At 43.0% G+C, this 18,823-nt stretch overlaps 1 protein-coding gene across 1 annotated transcript; it reads left to right on the top strand.

Annotated features, from left to right (window-relative positions):
* Positions 1-212: 212 nt before the first annotated feature.
* On the top strand, positions 213-18,591 carry LOC131231472 (uncharacterized). The gene is made up of 4 exons (XM_058227676.1): positions 213-499; positions 2,329-2,644; positions 16,912-17,071; positions 18,004-18,591. The coding sequence occupies exons 1-4, from the start codon at positions 311-313 to the stop codon at positions 18,476-18,478; spliced, it is 1,140 nt and encodes a 379-aa protein (XP_058083659.1). The 5' UTR covers positions 213-310; the 3' UTR covers positions 18,479-18,591.
* The last annotated feature ends 232 nt before the right edge of the window (positions 18,592-18,823 follow it).

Raw genomic sequence — 18,823 nt, 5'->3', positions numbered from 1 at the left:
ACAAAGTCTGCGCGCGGCGTTCAAACTTCCACCGATACGACTCGGACCGATTCGTTCAATCTTGAGTCGAATCGGCCGAGTCGGGATTGACTTAGTTATAGTAGATTATGTCTAACCGAGTCCGATTTGACTAGTCCGATTTGACTCGTCCGAGTCGCGTCAGACTCGTTGGAGTGTTCAAACCATGCTCGAAATGATTGGGACAGAGAGAGAGAGAGGAAAATGAGAAAAAGGCCGAAAATGTAGCCATGGATTTAGAAAATCATCTCTCCTCAAAAAACCCTAACCCTAGATTTCCTCTCTGGCATTCATGGCCTCCGTCTCTGCAGCTTATTCTTCCTACATTTCTCTCTCTTCCTTGACTCTCTCTCACTTCAGATTCCGTCCCTCTCCTTCTCCATCTCTTCATGTGCGGAAAACCCTAACCATCAGATCTCTCTCTTCTTCCCTGCTTTCTCCCAATGCATCCGTCCTCGACAAACCCTCGATCCCGTCAAAGGTAAATCTCTTTAATCACCTCCTAACCCTTCATTTGATGGCCAGCGATCGGACGGTGAGGATCGTCCGATCGGTCGGGTTCATGGGCTGTGCTAGTTCACAGTTGTGATCCAAGAATTTTGGGCGTGGGCTGTGTGAATTGACAGATATGATCTGTTCTTGCCGTTCTCTTTACGGTGTAGCAAACTTACACCTAGTCTATTGCTGGTTTAGAGTGACAGAGGTTTCTTTTGATGGATTTGTCCTGAATTGGGAATTCTGTTGTTGGAATTTTGGGTGCTTGGTGTTATTTTTCAGTTTCACATCGTTGTGGTGAAATTGTGCTCCCAAGAACATTCAGTTGAATTATTTGAGATGACAGTGAAATGGATTGTGTGATTAGTCAATGATTTTTTATTTTTTATTTGTTGAATTTGGATTCTAGTTTATTTTTTAATTATTAATTTTTGTTTTTTCAGTAAGCATTTCCTTACCATGAAAGGTACAGAATTTAGCAATTGTTTGGTGTTTCTATCAAGGTTTGAAATGAGTGTGTTACATAACATATCGTTCACCACCGATAGCGATATCTGTCCATATCTCCCTGTATCAGGCTGTTTTGGGCCAGTACAGGGCTGATACTCCGGTATCGTTTATGGGTTGTAACTGTATGTACCAGTTTCAGATGATACTTTAAACCTTGGTTTCTATGGCGATTCAGAAGGTTTGAAAAGTCAATTCTGTAGAGAGAAAATTCCCGAGTCTGCTTGATTCAATCTAGATGATGATCGAAGTCAGATGGTGACACAGTTCCTGTTGAAACCAAGAAAGTTCGAGTACTTGAAGATTATGAAATTCAGAGACTAAATGCCAATGTTTTTAATACTGGGAAATCAAGCAGTTGACCAAGTTTGGCTTGGAGGCTTGGACTCGAGCTGCGATTGAGCCCTCTGTGTCAAGTATCTAGTTTAGGGAAATATTCTCATCCCACTGTGAAAAAAGCACTCCAATGGAAGCTATGCAGTGAGGCTCTCTTGCGGATAATATGGGCTCCTCCAGTTTGGCACAAGATTATAAAAAGTCATAACTGTGTGTAACTCTGCCGTGATGGATCCTATATGGAAATTGGCATGCATTGGCTGAGTCAGGCAGCTCAGTGAAGTTGTGAAGGGACAAAAAAGGAGAAAGCTCGGCGTGCTCTACCTCTGTCTGTGAAGGTCGAGTATGAAAAGTGAGCTGGCCATCTAGAACCATATGTTTTTTTGAAAGGTAACACTTCCAGGGAGGGAACATCACGCACACACACTACAGTCTCTACCAGCTCACCTATCGAGTGGGAGACCATTTAGAACCATCTATTGATATGGTGAGTACATAAATAGTATCAGCTGAGTCATTTAGGGTATGTCTTGGTGCTATTTGAAAATGAATTAACCTCATTTTATTTAATATTAGAGATCATATTTTATTGTTGATTATCATGATTATTCTTAATCCCTATAAAGAATAATCTCTAATACTGCCCCTTAGATTTCATACTCATTTTTAGGTGGCATCCAAGCAGGCACTTAGATATCTTACAAGTGTCAACTCGCCAGTTTCATAGGTGGCCCATATTGGTGGAACCCCAAAACTGAATCAGCTTAGCCAGTCTAACTATCATTCAACATCAAAGATGGCTCTTTTGTTAGCCAGCATCCTTCTACTCTTTAAGCCTTGGTAGTAACTTGTTTTAAGTTTAGTATACTTATAATTTTCTACGAACTATGTGTGCATATTGTTTTTCATTGCGTAAAGACAAGATTTGTTGGTAATTCTTTCACTAATCTAACCATTTCTGGCTACTTTCAGACTGGTAGCTGGCAATGGAAATTTCAAGATAATTCTGTGAACATCTATTATGAGGAATATGAGGGGGAGAGCCCTGAGCCTAGTAAGAATATCCTCATGGTTCCCACAATTTCGGATGTTAGCACTGTTGAAGAATGGAGGTCAGTCGCTAAAGATATTGTTGCACGAGAGGGGGGAGTCAGTTGGCGTGCCACTATTGTTGATTGGCCCGGTCTGGGTTATTCTGATAGACCGTCTATTAACTACAATGCAGATGTCATGGAGAAATTCTTGGCTGAGTTTATAAATGCATCTGATAGTCCTCTGAGCCGTGCAGGTGGGTGGACATTTTCAGTTTTGTTGATCTTTTGCCTTACAATATTTTATATGATGTTCAAAATGACTGAATTATGAATTAACAATTTTAATTGGTTGAAGTCTACTCTTTGAACTTGAACCAGCTCAAGGTGCCTAGGTTTATACTCTATATGTATGAATTTACTATGGAAAAGTGACACCCTTCATGATTGCCCCCCTTTGCCTCCCTAGTGGAGATTGATGGGGAAAATTGACCCAAGAGAGCATTTTTCCAAACTTTGGAGCCTCAATCTTCACCTGAACTTCAATTCAATTAAGTCACCCACAAGAATTGTCTGGCAATGAATATGGTAGATGGTAAAAAAGGATATCTGGTAAGTACTAAATAGAGATGGATAAATTAGTGGATTCTCATTATGGCATAGCAGTGTCTCAATAGTAGAGTTTGAAGAGCCTCATTTCGAAGGTGGTTTCATGGGAATCAAAATCAAATTACATTCAATTGATCATATCATGCCATCTTAAGCTACTTATTTTGTAACGCCCCGAAACCCAGCACCCAAGTATGAAGACCGGGATCCCGTGTCGTAGGATGTTAACACTAAAACGGTTAAGTGCATTGGCACTGACACTGACAACACCCCGCCTTTCGCCGCATGGATGCGAGGCTCCAGCTGCGACTATTCGGGTATCACCTAGGAATGCCGCACGTGGGGAAATTCTCCCATGTGGGTACTTAATCAAATTAATATTCATTCCGAATTCAAAATAAATAAGAGTGGTGTGTAGTTAATAGCGGAATTAAAGATGAGCGAAGATAATTGAAACCAAGACAATCAAGCCACATCCAAGGAAATACAAACGCATATCATCCAAAATGGGCCTCACAACTGGGGACTAAATCATCCACATTAACCAAACGTATGAATATAGAAACCATAAAAGGCAAATAAATAAATCTACTGTTGGGCTTGAGCCCAGTTGCTGCGGCAAAGCTCCACGGCAGCCAACATCCCCAAAACTCCTATCAGGACCTCTTCGGGCTAAACCTTGCCATCATCAACCCCACACTACTTGTACGGTTGGGTGCAATTGCATAACAGATGATGAGTGTCTAACTCAGTGATAAGTCATAAGTCCCATTAAGATTACACAGTTGACATATTAATCAAGTATAGCCTTGAAAGAAACGTACAAAACAATCATGGTTTGCAATGCATCTTATTTAAATGCATGGGTCCATGCACATGTTCTTCGCTCTAGGGATGCACATCCAGCCGGGCCAATGAATGGACGTTTCAAACAGTCAGCCCATTCATGCAAGAGAATGGGTCTTTCAAATAATCGATAATCGACCCATTCAATGACATAAGGGTTGTTTGAATAGTACATTCGTCTTTCAAACAGTTAACTAGGCACCAGATAATGTCCGCGTGCCATGAATTCATAATTAATCCAAACGTTTATTAGTCCGATTTTCAAACAATGCAATTATGCAAAGCCTCCACAACTAGTGGCCAACCTCAATCCGACACGTGGACTTTACGATCACAAGTTCATATACAATATAATAGACGTGTTTTCCCCAACAGATGGCAACATGGTAAGTCAACAAAGTACAAACAGAATTTTATTTGAACAAAGCCAACAAGGCACAACAATTTCCGAGTGATGGTAATCCTACAGCCAAACTTCCATTTTAAGGCGGCTAATAGTTTAGGGAACGATTCCATGTATGTGTTATAACTATATGAATCACAAACGGGGCAACTGGGTCGCATGAGTCAATCCACAATGGCCCATAAACACTTTGGATATTGCAAGTGAGTCTGGTTGTAGGGATTTGTGATTCCAACCACCTTAGTATGACTTATGCTACACATGTTGTAATTCATATTCGTGCAAACTCTACAAGGCAAGTATCATATTGAATTGACTGAATATCCTAAGTAGTGCACATGCGTGGATCAACCTATACAAGGCCTAAACATGTTGTGTTCCTACACAACTTCCATAATCAAGGGTTCTTGTAAATAATCCTAAAACTAGCACATGTAACATACATTACTAGAGTTAACGCATGATTCATAGATTAACTAGCATGATTATCAGATGTTAAGATTATCGCAAGACTAAATATGTCAAAGGAAAGCTTGAAGGGCATTTCATCACCTTGGGGTTCAGGGTTTCTTGATTCTACCACTTCGATTTGGGCGTCATGCGACGGAGATGACTAAAAATTGGGGAAAACCCAAGATACAACTTCGATTAGGGATATCAACACCAGAATTCCCTAAATTAGGGTTTAAATCGGGGATTCGAAAAGGGTTTACTCACCTTGGGGGGTCGTCTCACCATGATAAAAGCAGTCCCGTCGAACCTGCCCTTATACTTCATGTCTTTGTTCAAATACTCGAATGTGATTCTGGACAAGCTTGAAAAACTAAGACGGGACTTTCTATGACATGGTAAGGAAGACAGGAAGAAATTTCATTTGGTGAAATGGAAGATGGTGTGTCAGCATATTCAAGAGGGTGGTGCAGGTGTTAGAGATCTCAAGAGTATGAATTGGGCTCTTTTAGGCAAGTGGATTTGGAGACTTGGAACTGAAACCAGAACTCTATGGAATTGTCTGATAAAGAACAAATATGGTCAATCAAAAGGTGGGTGATGGACCAGAGAAAGTACAACTTATAGAGCTTCGGCCCCATGGAAAGGAGTGTTAAAAATGAAGCAGGAGATTCTTAAAGGTATTCGATTTAACATTGGAAAAGGTAACAATATTTTTTTTTTCGGAAGACATCTGGATGGGAGATCAAGCTCTTAAACATGCTTTCCCAAACATTTATCGCCTTGCCCCAAACCAGCTTATCTCGGTAGCTGACAGCTATTATCTTCAAGGGAATGACATAGTATGGAACCTGTCCATAAGAAGGAACCTCCAAGACTGGGAGATTGAAGAGTTTGCGGCTCTCCTATCTTGTGTTAGCATCGGTAAACCAAATCAGACAGGTATGGATAGGTTGGTGTGGAAGCTAGACAAATCGGGCTCCTTTTCGGTTAAATCCCTATATAATTTGATTTCCAGGAATCTAGATGAATTAGAAGAGATAATGACAGATAAATGTGGAAATATAAGCTTCCTTCGAAGATTGCGGTTTTTGCCTGGTTGTTCGGCAAGAGGAAAGTTTTGACAGTTGATAATTTGAGAAAAAAAGGTATGATTATCACCAATATATGCCTTTGTTGTATGACGGATGCAGAATTAGTGGATCATTTGTTTATTCACTGTCCTTTCATATTCCAGATTTGGCCATCTATTCTTTCCTAGTTTCATGTTTCCTGGGTATTCTCAAATTCGATGGGGCGGTTGCTAAAAGCTTGGCACGACGTCTCCCTTGGAAAGCAAAGATCTATGGTTTGGAGAATATCCCTTATGGTAGTTTGGTGGACGGTGTGGGAAGAGAGGAATGGGAGTTGTTTTAAAGGGAAGTCTAATTCGATGGGTTCCATAGTGAAAAGAGTCCAATATTATATTTTCGAGTGGGCCTCCAATGTAATGCTTTTAAAAGATTGTAATTTGCTTTTGTATGGAGGCGTATGGAGGCAATTAACTTGCTATCTCAGCGGGGTTGACTTACTCCCTGTTTTCCTTTTTTGTTTTAATGAAAGTCTCTGTTATCTCTCTCTCTCTCTCAACAAAAAAAAGAAGAAAAAAAGGCTAGGGCGGTGGAATCCGGCTCGAATCCAAGGCTCTAGCGACGCTACACCTTGCGCATGACTTCCACTCGAAGCCAGGCGACGCTACGCGAGAGGGGCTCCAAGATCTAGCTAGAAGAAACGTGAGTCGATTGGAGACGATCTGTGATGGCTTGCGCGGTCCGAAGTGGCAACATCCACTCCCGATCTCCCACATATTCTCAATCTTCCTCTATATTATCTCCTCCTCTCTCTCATTTTAGGGCGTGGGGTAAAATGAAGGGAAATGGGGTATTGATAACCCAGAACAATTTTGCAACTTGCGAGCTGTCGGTCGGACCGACATATGCCAATCTGTCCTGATGTTGGGCTGGTTAGGTCGACTGAGCTGACTGGACTCAAATCGTCTTGTATCGGCCTAGGTCACATCCCTAGGGTCTTATGGGTTGGGTGAGGCGGTTCATCGACGATCCAAGCTTGATAATTTTAGTCTTTGGCAAGATCGAGTGAAGGTTTGATTGTCGGAGTGCTAGGGACCGATCAAATGTATCGCATTGATCGATCCTTGATTTGAAAATTTAATTTGATGTGCTTCTAGGGTAGGCTCTTCCTAATTGGACGTCCAAGTCTAATGGACTAGGGATTCGGGAATCCAGGTCTCACAACTGGTTCTACACCATCGGTGAGCTACGTGCAAATTCCACTTGAGTTCGGCCTCCTAGGTTTAGGGTCATGCTAAACTCTTCTATGTCTCAGGCTCGCGCGTGCACGTGCAAGTGTAGACACGATGCTAAATCAAAAGTTTTTCTAGGTAACACCCGAGGACATCCGATACCTGAGTATTGGAGGGTTGGGATGTTACATATTTCCCCATAGACCTTTAAATATACTCAAATTTAATCCCATAAACTTGTATTAGGAGGAAACTAATGAAAGTAAAGAAACCTAGCTACTAGTCCAACATTCTCAAAATTTATATTTATACATAAGCATATGCTTTTAAAGGCTGTGCTATTGTAGCACGCCTTGAATTACTCTCTATGGTCTTGCAGTTGATAACCTGGACCATCCAGATGGATCTTTGGGCCCCACAGTCCAATCGGATCCTTTATCTGATCCACCTCATATCCATTTCAGCCATCAGATGGTCTCGTATCACTACCACTTGCCATAGAGAGGATACCGTAGTTTTTGAGGATATAACTTACTGTGGCACCTCCGTGGTCGTCTTTTAGACGTATCACTCCCACTTGCCATAGAAAGGATACCATAGTTTATTAGTTTTTGAGGACATAGCTTACTGTGGCACCTCCATGGGCGTCTTTTAGACTTGGGATCACATTAACATTCTGTAGATATCAAGTTTTTGTAATGTTTCAATTTTCTCAATGAAATATTTATCTGTAAAAAGCAAATGACTTTAGGGCTTTGTTTTGATTGGTGGTGGAAAAGGAGGTTTTTTTTTTCATGGGAAATATTATCTTAAGGAAAGTGGTGGAAATGAAAATAAGTTCCTCTGTTTGTTTTTCAACAAGATTTTCCTTGAAATTTGGTTTTAATCTCCAAGTCGTGGATTTTTCTTTCTTTCTTTCTTTTTTTTTTATTCCATGGAAAATGGACTTGGTAGCTGTGTAACTCCTGCAATCCAATGTGGGCTATACTGGTCGAGGGGCCGCGATCTACATATTAATGATGGGTTCCTGATGCAGGACATGGAAAATTAAATATGATATGCAAGATTGCAGGCTTAGATCACACCAATTCAGAAACAATCACACAAATTCCACATCCCACATGAAAATCCAAACATTCAATTAAAGGGGAATCTATGCGGGTCCAAGCCGACACAGGCTAGGACTGGACCAATAAAATTATAAACCAAACAATGTCAAAGGGAAATAAAATCAACTACTCATGCATAAAAATCAGTCCCTAATCCAAGGGATTCCCTAATTTCAATTCAAGGAACCCTAAGGTGATAAAAAGGGACAAATCAATTAGGGATCATGAAATATAGGGTTAAGATTCATGAAAAAAACGGCTATGAGAGGATAAAAGAAGATAAAAACCTGAACCAAAAGATGATCCCGCGTGTGGACAGCAACAATGGTCCAGATGGACGTGTGTGTGATCCCGGCCGCACGTGTGTGGGGCCCACTATTCAGAAAAAGGCCACCTTGGCCCTGGTCGGCCAGGGATGGACTCCAAAACCTCCAAATTTCAGCTCGATCCGATGTACGGTTTGTGCGTAGTGCTCCGCCGAAGTTTCAGCTCGCCTGCGGGCTGAAATCTGAAAACCTGCTTCAATGAAGAAATCTGATGCAACAAAAGGACAAATTTGACATATGGATGGTGGGGGAAGATGGAAAAAAAAGATGATGGAAGATGGGGGTGAATTGGGATCGATGTGGCTTAGCACCACGGTAGTTAGCCCTTCGAAAAGGGAGGGCTTCACACCCACTTTTGAATTCTTCCACAACTCATGAAGAGAGCAGAAAAATAAAGGAGGAATTTTTTTATTAACTTCAATGAATGAAAAGAACTACAAAGGGTGCCTATTTATAGGGAGAACCCTATACCCAAGAACTCGCACCATGTGCGACACCTATTACTTGGCGATGAAGTAAACTAAAATAAAAACCAAACAAGAAAATCTAAAGCGTTCACGATGTTCTAAATAATAACAACAAGCAAAACTTAAAATATAAAACCAATCCGACGAGTGGGCCACGATCATGAGATCTCAGGTGGGCTTTTCTTGACTATTAGGCCACTTTTCTGAATCAAAACTTGTCTTCTAGCTAGGAGGCCCTCCTTGGACGTCGTCATCGAGCCAGATCGATGGTGGGGTCCTCCTTCTGCGTATGTACGTGCGTAGGGGTGGTGGTGTGCGGGCGTGCGTGTGCACGATGTCCTCATCAACTCTCCCCGGCTGCGAAGATTTCGCCACTGGCGAAATAAAACTCCTGAACCGCTCTAGGATGTCTGGATCAAGTCTCTGAAGCTCCTCCTTAGTGAGCCACGTGCTGTCCGAAGTTGGGCGTGACTTCCATTTAACTAGGTATTTCTGAAACCCGCCATCCGATGTGAAAATTATCTCATGGTCCAAGATATCCTCTATTTCCTCTCTGGGTGTGTGAAGGCTAGGTATGGAAGGCAGAGGCTGAGATGAAAGGTCGGGAAGAGGCCATGGATCAGGGGTAAATCTGAGGAATCAGGATGGGTGGGCGAAGGGCCGGACAAAGTACTGGTGGGTCCCTGAAAAGCAACTAGATCCTCCACGTTGAATGTGGAACTAATTCCCATGGAAGGTGGAAGATCTACCTCATACGCATTGAGACCGTTTCGCTTTATAATTTTGAAGGGCCCAGCGCTACGCGCGTGTAACTTACGAATGACCCCTGGAGGGTACCGCTCGGGCCTGATACGGACCATCACAGAGTCCCCAATATTGAACTCTTTGAAACGTCTATGTAGGTCTGCAGAAAGTTTGTAATGCTCATTACTAGTAGTAATATTTCGCCTGATTTCTTGATGCAATGAATGTATGTGATGCGCAAAAGACTCTGCAGACTCTGATGGCCTATGAGACAATGACATGGGGATAAGATCAATAGGTTTCCTAAGCTAACGACTTCAAAAGGATTTAGACCTATGGACCTATTGACAGAACTATTGAACACAAACTCGGCTATAGGTAGTACGATGTCATATGTCCTGGTGTGCTCTCCCGCTAAACATCTGAGCAAACTCCCTAGGCTCCTATTAACCACCTCGGTCTGGCTATCGGTCTGAGGGCGGTAGGCAGACGAAAATTGGAGCCTAGTATTCATCATGTGCCATAGAGTCTTCAAAGTAACTCATAAATCTCACGTCACGGTCAGACACTATGGTTTTTGGTAACCCATGCAGTTTGACAACCTCACTAAAGAATAGCTTGGCAACATGAGAGGCGTCGGAGGTCTTAGAACAAGGAATGAAGTGGGCTATTTTATAGAAACGGTCCACGACAACGAATATGGAGTCATGCTTTCGAATAGTCTTTGGAAGTCCAAGCATGAAGTCCATACTGATGTCCTGCCAAGGGATGAATGGGACTGGCAAAGGTGTATATAATCCTGTATTCTGTTTCCTTTGCTTTGCCAGTTGACAAGTACGACATTGCCCTATAATTTTGGCCACGTCCCGCTTGAGGCTTGGCCAATGAAATCTATCCTCCACTAGGGCAATGGTCTTGTCACGACCGAAATGACCTGCAACCCCCCCTGAATGTAACTCCCAGACAAGAAAATCGCGAAGGGAGGTGCGTGGTATGCACAAGCGGTCACTCCTAAACAAATATCCGTCCAAAATCAAATACTCACTGTTAGCTCCTGATGGACTCTCTAATAAAGACGTATACACAACTCCAAAATCTGGATACTCAGAATACTCTTCTTTGATGCGCTCAAGGTCCGTAACTTCAACGTTCATGGAGTTGAGTAATGCGACTCGACGACTCAACGCGTCGGCAGGTTTATTCTCTACACCGGCCTTGTGCTTAAGCACAAAAGTGTACTCTTGAAGGAATTGAACCCACTTAGCGTGACTTGTGTTTAATTTCTTTTGAGAGTTTAAGTATTTTAAGGCCTCGTGATCTGAGAACAAGACGAATTCTTGCGGTAATAGGTAATGTCGCCAATGGCGTAGTGATTGCACTACCGCGTAGAATTCCTTGTCATAGGTGGAATATCTTTGCTTCGCCTCATTCAGTTTCTCACTAAAAAAGGCGACAAGGTGCCCTTCCTGACTAAGTACTCCTATTCCGACTTCTGACGCGTCACATGCGACTTTAAAAGCTTTTGAAAAATCTGGAAGTCGCGTAACTGGAGCTTCGGTCATCTTGACTTTTATCTCCTTGAAGGCCTTCGAGGCGGCATTTGTCCATTGAAACTCTCCCTTTTTTATGCAATCCGTGATGGGAGCCACAATGGAACTGAAGCCTCGAATGAACCGCCTATAAAAGGTGGCTAAGCCATGAAAGCTGCGCACCTCATGAATATTGCGGGGTTCAGGCCAATTAACGATGGCCTTGACCTTTTCGGGATCCGCCGATACGCCCTCAGCTGACACAATAAAACCTAAGAAGATCACACTACTAGACAAGAATGCGCACTTCTTTAGGTTGGCGTACAACTTCTCGGCCCTAAGGATCCCACAAACCTGCCTCAAATGGTTGAGGTGTTGCTCTTTAGTCATGTTATAAATCAAGATATCATCAAAGTATACGACCAGGAACTTCCCCATGAAGGATCTCAACACTTGGGTCATCACACGCATGAAAGTGCTTGGGGCATTAGTTAACCCAAAAGGCATAACTAGCCACTCATATAGCCCATCCTTCGTCTTGAAGGCCATCTTCCACTCATCACCAGGGCGTATACGGATTTGGTGATACCCACTTTTGAGGTCGATTTTTGAGAAGATAGTAGCATTAGCCATCATATCTAGCATGTCATCAAGACGCGGTATGGGAAATCGATACTTGATTGTAATTTTGTTGATGGCCCTACTATCAACACACATCCTCCATGTGCCATCCTTCTTAGGTGTAAGAAGGGCGGGCACGGCACACGGACTCATGCTCTCTCGAATGAAACCCTTCTCTAGGAGTTAATCAATCTGCCTCTTCAACTCAGCGTGCTCCTTCGGGTTCATTCTGTAATGTGAGAGGTTTGGTAGAGTTGCCCCAGGGATTAAATCAATGGCATGCTGTATATCCCTCATAGGGGGAAGCTCATTCGGTAAATCATCAGGAAAAACATCACGAAACTCATGTACTACCTGAATGGCCTCAGTGGGTAACTCTACGCTAGTATCTGGTACACTCTCCCTAGCCACAAGGGCGTATATCATCGAGTCCGCCTCCTTCTCTCGCTCAAAGTCTTTGGCATTCAAAATATGGAGTGGTTTGGACTTGGACTTCGACTCCTTCACTTCTTTTGGGCCGCTCACACCACTTTATGCGGTGAACTCCTTTCCAGTTGTATTCTTGGGTGGTAGAGGATTTAGCTTGACCTTCTTGCCCTCAAACCAGAATGTACACACATTTGAACGACCAAATATGGTAACATCCCTGTCATAGAGCCACGGCCTACCCAGAATGACATGGCCCACGTCCATAGGAACAACATCACACCAAATTGTGTCTTTATAAGATCCGAACTGAATAGGGACAAGACAGCGGTGCGAGACTGGAATGGATGTTTCATCAACCCAGGAGACTCTATAGGGCTGAGGATGGGCTTCCAGCTTCAAGCCCAAACGACTCACAGTGCTAGTGGATGCCACGTTGGCACAACTACCACTATCCACGATCATCTTACAGCTCTTTTCCCCACATTTTGCATAAGTGTAGAAGATCGTGTTGCGGCGCCAGTCATCAGTGTTCTTGGCTTGAGCTAGGGCGCAACGCATAATTGCGAGGGTCAAAGACTCTTGTGCTCTCTCTTCCTCATCACTAGGGGTTCCGACTGGCTCATATTCCTCCTCCTCACTATCACTCTCTGGGGGCACTACTTCTACTTGCCCATCAATAAGGAGTACTTTGGTGCCCTCTCTCGTGCCGCACTGGTGAGCAAAATGACCAAACCCCTGACACCTAAAACACCTAGTGGCCCCACTTCCACGTGAACTAGACCCGACAATCTCTTTACCCTTATCATCCTTAGGCGTGGGCTGAACATTAGGGGAAGGTTTATTTTGGAATCCCGTGTTAGGTCTAGCCCTAGAGGGGTTGGCCTTAGCACCGGATTTGCGAAAGTCAAACCGCCTTCCCACAGATGCTTTAAGGTATTGCTCGACATCTAACACTAGTTGGTACAACTGTTCGATAGTGTCTGTGTCTTTGGCGAGCAATTCTCTCCTAATGTCAGGACGGAGGCCCATTTTAAAACGAGCAAGGGTGAGTACGGGGTCCTCATCAACCTCACAGCGGGTCGAGTACTCTTCGAATTTCTCAATATAGTCAGCAACACTCATGGAACCCTGTCGAAGAGACTGCCACTCCTCAATCAACCGCATGCGATAAGAGAAAGGGAGGTACTTCTCTTTCAACGTTTCTTTCATTTCTCCCCAATGGACTATTGGAAGTTCCCTCGCTCTTTCTTTTTTTCGCTCAACCGTCGCCCAAAACGTCTTTGCTTGACCCACAAGCTTCATCTTGGCGAATCGGATTCGTCGAGCATCCGACATATCATACCACTCAAAATAGTGGTCCATATCCGCCAACCAATCTAAAAAAGCTTTAGGGTCCAAGTGACCATCAAAGGTAGGAGCATCTACCCTAACTCCCTTGAGGAGTTGTGCATCTGGGTCATATTGATCATGATGTCCCTCATGGGGTGGGTGCACAGGTACGCGCCCATGACCAGCTCCTTGGCCGCCTTCATTCCTTGGTCTAACATCCCGACCAACTGCCTGAGATTGGGCATCCTCCCCAGTGGTGGGGTTTGCCCTGAAGGAGGCCTCTATTTCTTCGAGATGTTTATCTATGTGTTGTTCCAAATGCTTATTCAAAGACTCAACTTGCTGGGCTAACTTGGCCACTGTTTCTTGTAGTTGCTCCATGTTTAGTGTGGGGTGCAAACCGAAGCCGCGACCCGTACGTGTGGGCATACACTGACTTGCTCAACCTAAGGACCTGCTATGACAACTATATTCGTCTAAAAACTAAATGACCCTACGAGACTCTATATGAAGGAGACTACACACTGTTACTAAAATTCAGCTATATATGATGGACTGAATGCATGAAGGACTCAAACAAACTAAACCCTAAATATGTGGTGAATTCCCCTATAAGAATCCTAGGCTCTGATACCAAATTTGATGCAGGACATGGAAAATTAAATATGATATGCAAGATTGCAGGCTTAGATCACACCAATTCAGAAACAATCACACAAATTACACATCTCACATGAAAATCCAAACATTCAATTAAAGGGGAATCTATGCGGGTCCAAGCCGATACAGGCTAGGACTGGACCAATAAAATTATAAATCAAACAATGTCAAAGGGAAATAAAATCAACTACTCATGCATAAAAATCAGTCCTTAATCCAAGGGATTCCCTAATTTCAATTCAAGGAACCCTAAGGTGATAAAAAGGGGCAAATCAATTAGGGATCATGTAATATAGGGTTATGATTCATGAAAAAAACGGCTATGAGAGGATAAAAGAAGATAAAAACCTGAACCAAAAGATGATCCCGCGTGTGGACAGCAACAATGGTTCAGATGGACGTGTGTGTGATCCCGACCGCACGTGTGTGGGGCCCACTATTCAGAAAAAGGCCACCTTGGCCCTGGTCGGCCAGGGATGGACTCCAAAACCTCCAAATTTCAGCTCGATCCGATGTACGGTTTGTGCGTAGTGATCCGCCGAAGTTTCAGCTCGCCTGCGGGCTGAAATCTGAAAACCTGCTTCAATGAAGAAATCTGATGCAACAAAAGGACAAATTTGACATATGGATGGTGGGGGAAGATGGAAAAAAAAGATGATGGAAGATGGGGGTGAATTGGGATCAATGTGGCTTCATACCACGGTAGTTAGCCCTTCGAAAAGGGAGGGCTTCATACCCACTTTTGAATTCTTTCACAACTCACGAAGAGAGCAGAAAAATAAAGTAGAAATTTTTTTATTAACTTCAATGAATGAAAAGAACTATAAAGGGTGCCTATTTATAGGGAGAACCCTATACCCAAGAACTCGCACCATGTGCGATACTTATTACTTGGCGATGAAGTAAACTAAAATAAAAACAAAACAAGAAAATCTAAAGCGTTCACGATGTTCTAAATAATAACAATAAGCAAAACTTAAAATATAAAACCAATCCGACGAGTGGGCCACGATCATGAGATCTCATGGTGGGCTTTTCTTGACTATCGGGCCACTTTTCTGAACCAAAACTTGTCTTCTAGCTAGGAGGCCCTCCCTGGACGTCGTCATCGAGCCAGATCGATGGTGGGGTCCTCCTTCTGCGTATGTACGTGCATAGGGGTGGTGGTGTGCGGGCGTGCGTGTGCACGATGTCCTCATCAGTTCCACATGATTAAGATTATCTGTCAATTTCCCCTACATGGAACTTGACATGTTCAAGATTGATTAACCATGGGTCACCTGTGGTTAAATCATCTAATTATGTCATTAGTGCAAACCAGCAGAATGACCACTTAACCTTCATTTCCTTACAAACAGAGAGGATTCTGCATTTTTTCATAACTTTAAGAATTGATCCACTCAAATCTCACCTTGCCCATGATTTGGGAGCTTGCCCATTGACTCTATCCACAAATGTAGAGCATTCTGGACTGGTGTTGGTGAAGATATTAGAATAGAATTGCATAGACTTCCCAATTAGGCTAATTGTCACTGCCTTTGATGGGCAAATAGGACCTGATGCTAATCATTTCTAATGGAGGGAGGGAAGCTGGAAAATGATTACATGGAGGCAATCTGCAAATGGGAACAGGAAGGGAGGTAGGGTGTGAGTGGAGAAAGGATGATAGGGCCATATATTACGTAGTTCCCTCCCTCATGAAACTCTGTCTCAATTGGAAAGTGAAAGTGATTGCATGGCCATAACAAGAATGATGGGGCCACATGGAATGAAATTGGACGACATGACAGGGCTGCTTTCGGCTGGAGAAAGTCAGGGCAACACAAGCAGCATTATATTTAGGCCTGTTGCCTTTACATTTCCCTCCTCAACAAGGGAATACAACCTTTTATCCCCCCACAAAGTCAAAGGAAAAGAGGTTGCTTTTGATGTGAAGTTTTAAATGGCAATTTTGGAGGGAAAAACAAGTTTTCTTTGGTGAGATTGCAATCCAAACAAACATGTCAGTTTTCTTTTGCCAAGGAAAAGCATTTTTCAAGACTTATCTTTTGCAAAATAAACAAGTGCAAAGGGTTTGCTTCCCTAGTGCTGATGTCAGTTTCCCTCCTGCTTATGTCACGTTTTTACTTTCCTTTGCATTCCCCTTGTTTACCTTCAAACCAAACAGATCCCCTTAGCTTTTGGTATCCGAGCTTGAATATGATGTCAAAACATGGTGCTCTTCATGGGGTTTCTTTCTGGAAGGTGCTCTACATAAGATTTAAAATCCCACTTGTCCCATCTACTTGATGAAAAGACTAGACAAATGTAAGGATTGACAGACAAACATTGATGGGTGAACTGGGATTGGACCTGTAGCCTCAAAATTGCTATCGTAAGGTCAATGCTAACCATAATGGATGGGGCTGAATCGCAATGAGATCTATTGTTAACTTAAGGGTGTGAAGTGCCCTTAATTCCAACCTTTAGAAACTGATATCCATGAATCTCAATCCGTTTTTTTTTTTTTTCCTTCTGATTTTCAAACTGATGATTAGGTCTATTTCCATTTCCCACATTTATTCGTTTCTTTTTGCTGCACCTAGTGAAGGAATGATATGGATTTGTTTCTTCCTTTACACAGCCATTTTCTCTGTTTTGGATTTCTTGCGATTGTTGCTCAAATGGTATTGTCCAATTCATATTCTGTGAACTACGCAGGTAGTGACTTTGTAGTTTTCGGGGGAGGGCATGCGGCAACAATAGCTCTTCGTGCAGCAAACAAGGGATTAGTAAAGCCATCAGCAATTGCTGCTATTGCACCTACTTGGGCTGGTCCGCTCCCTATTGTCTTTGGTCGGAGTTCTGACATGGAGACTAGGTATATGAACATAATCTCTCTCTCTCTCTCTCTCTCTCTCTCTCTCAAACACACACACAAACACACACACACACACACACACACACACAGATTTACTCAAATAATCTCCGTAAATAATATTTTGTAAGATGCCTTTGGTTCCTAACTGGGCTCATGTCAGGCCATTTACAAAGAAATCAGTTACATGGTAGATACATGAAATACTCCTAAAGTATTCTTAGATGCAAAGGTTCTATTTCACAGCCTCTAAATACCTGAAGCAGTGAAGAAAATCATAAAATCATGCTTGGTCGCCATTTCATACAATGACAAAGTCTCATATGTCAAACAATGTAGCTGATGAGGGTACCTATTTTGTGACTAAGGACGACTCCACTGTATTTGGGAGTTTGGCCCATTCCTGAGTTCCCTGCCTCTTTTTTATCAACAAAATACATTCCCAAACTATACAAGCTTCTTCCAAAGCATACTGCTTTCTGGATTCATATGTTGTCTGGACAGAAGGATGCCTTACGAAGTACATATGAAGGATGCTTAATAGCCCATTTTATAAGCTGAGATATCCTGCCTCTCCTTGTTGGGTTATCTGGCTTATGCTCTTCATTTAGCATTTATAGACCATTCCATCATCTAGAGTTTCATTCGATACTTCCGCATGTCATGGGTTACATAGTAGTCTAGTCTTGCTGTTATATCTGGGCATCTGAACATCTTGGTCTGTTTGCCCTGTCTATGTGAATCCATCTCCCATGCATATTTTGACTTGGTAGGGGTAGAACAGATTTGCTGACTCAAAAGTTTCTAATCCTTGGTTGATACCGGGAATTTGCCATATCTATGCCTAGTGCAGTTTTGGGGATTATGGTAAATGGAGATCTCTTTCGAATTCTACAAGGAACTCATCTTTTCACTGTTGATTGACAAACTTACAGGTATGGGCTCCTGAGGGGCACCCTAAGAGCACCAGCCGTGGGTTGGATGATGTACAATGTGCTTGTTAGCAACGAGAAGTCAATCCAATCCCAATACAAATCCCATGTCTACGCTGATCCCCAGAATGTGACCCCTGGTATTGTTGAGAGCAGATATGCTCTAACCAAACGGAAGGGTGCCCGGTACGTGTCTGCTGCTTTCTTGACAGGCCTCCTTGATCCTGTCCAATCCCGAGAAGAGTTCCTTGATCTGTTTGGGGGCATGGATGGGAAGATGCCAGTTCTGGTCATGTCGACGGTGAATTCACCGAAGAGGTCAAAAGCAGAGATGGATGCTCTAAATGGAGCCAAAGGGGTCAGCAAGTTTGTGGAGGTTCCAGGGGCTCTTCTCCCACAGGAGGAATACCCCGCTGTTGTTGCAGAGGAACTATACAAGTTCTTGCAGGAGATCGAATCGAAGAGCTCAAACGAGTAGAATTGCAATATACAATTTTTTTTCCCCCCTGTAAAACAGGTTGATGAAACCCCACACAACAGTAAAATAATAATAATAATAATAATATGATATTTCCTTTTTCCCCAAAGAAGGGCTGCGTGCGGTAGGAGGCTATGCCTGATGATTGTATGATCCGCAAGGAAAGCCATTTTGCAGTAGAGAACATGTTACAGCGTAATAGTCAGGTTGTGGCATTCGTCACGTGTGGTGGGCCACACACGTACATTGTATGTGGTCTGTTGGTTATCCTTTCCAGAGTGTCCCAATTCTTTTGGACAAGTGGGCCAACCCATTTATGTGCAGACACGGACGCATCCAATTAAC

Source organism: Magnolia sinica, chromosome 2, assembly GCF_029962835.1.
Source record: "Magnolia sinica isolate HGM2019 chromosome 2, MsV1, whole genome shotgun sequence".
Classification (NCBI taxonomy): Eukaryota; Viridiplantae; Streptophyta; class Magnoliopsida; order Magnoliales; family Magnoliaceae; genus Magnolia; species Magnolia sinica.
The sequence above is the reverse complement of the archived record's forward strand: the minus strand, read 5'-3'. Positions and strand labels throughout refer to the sequence as shown.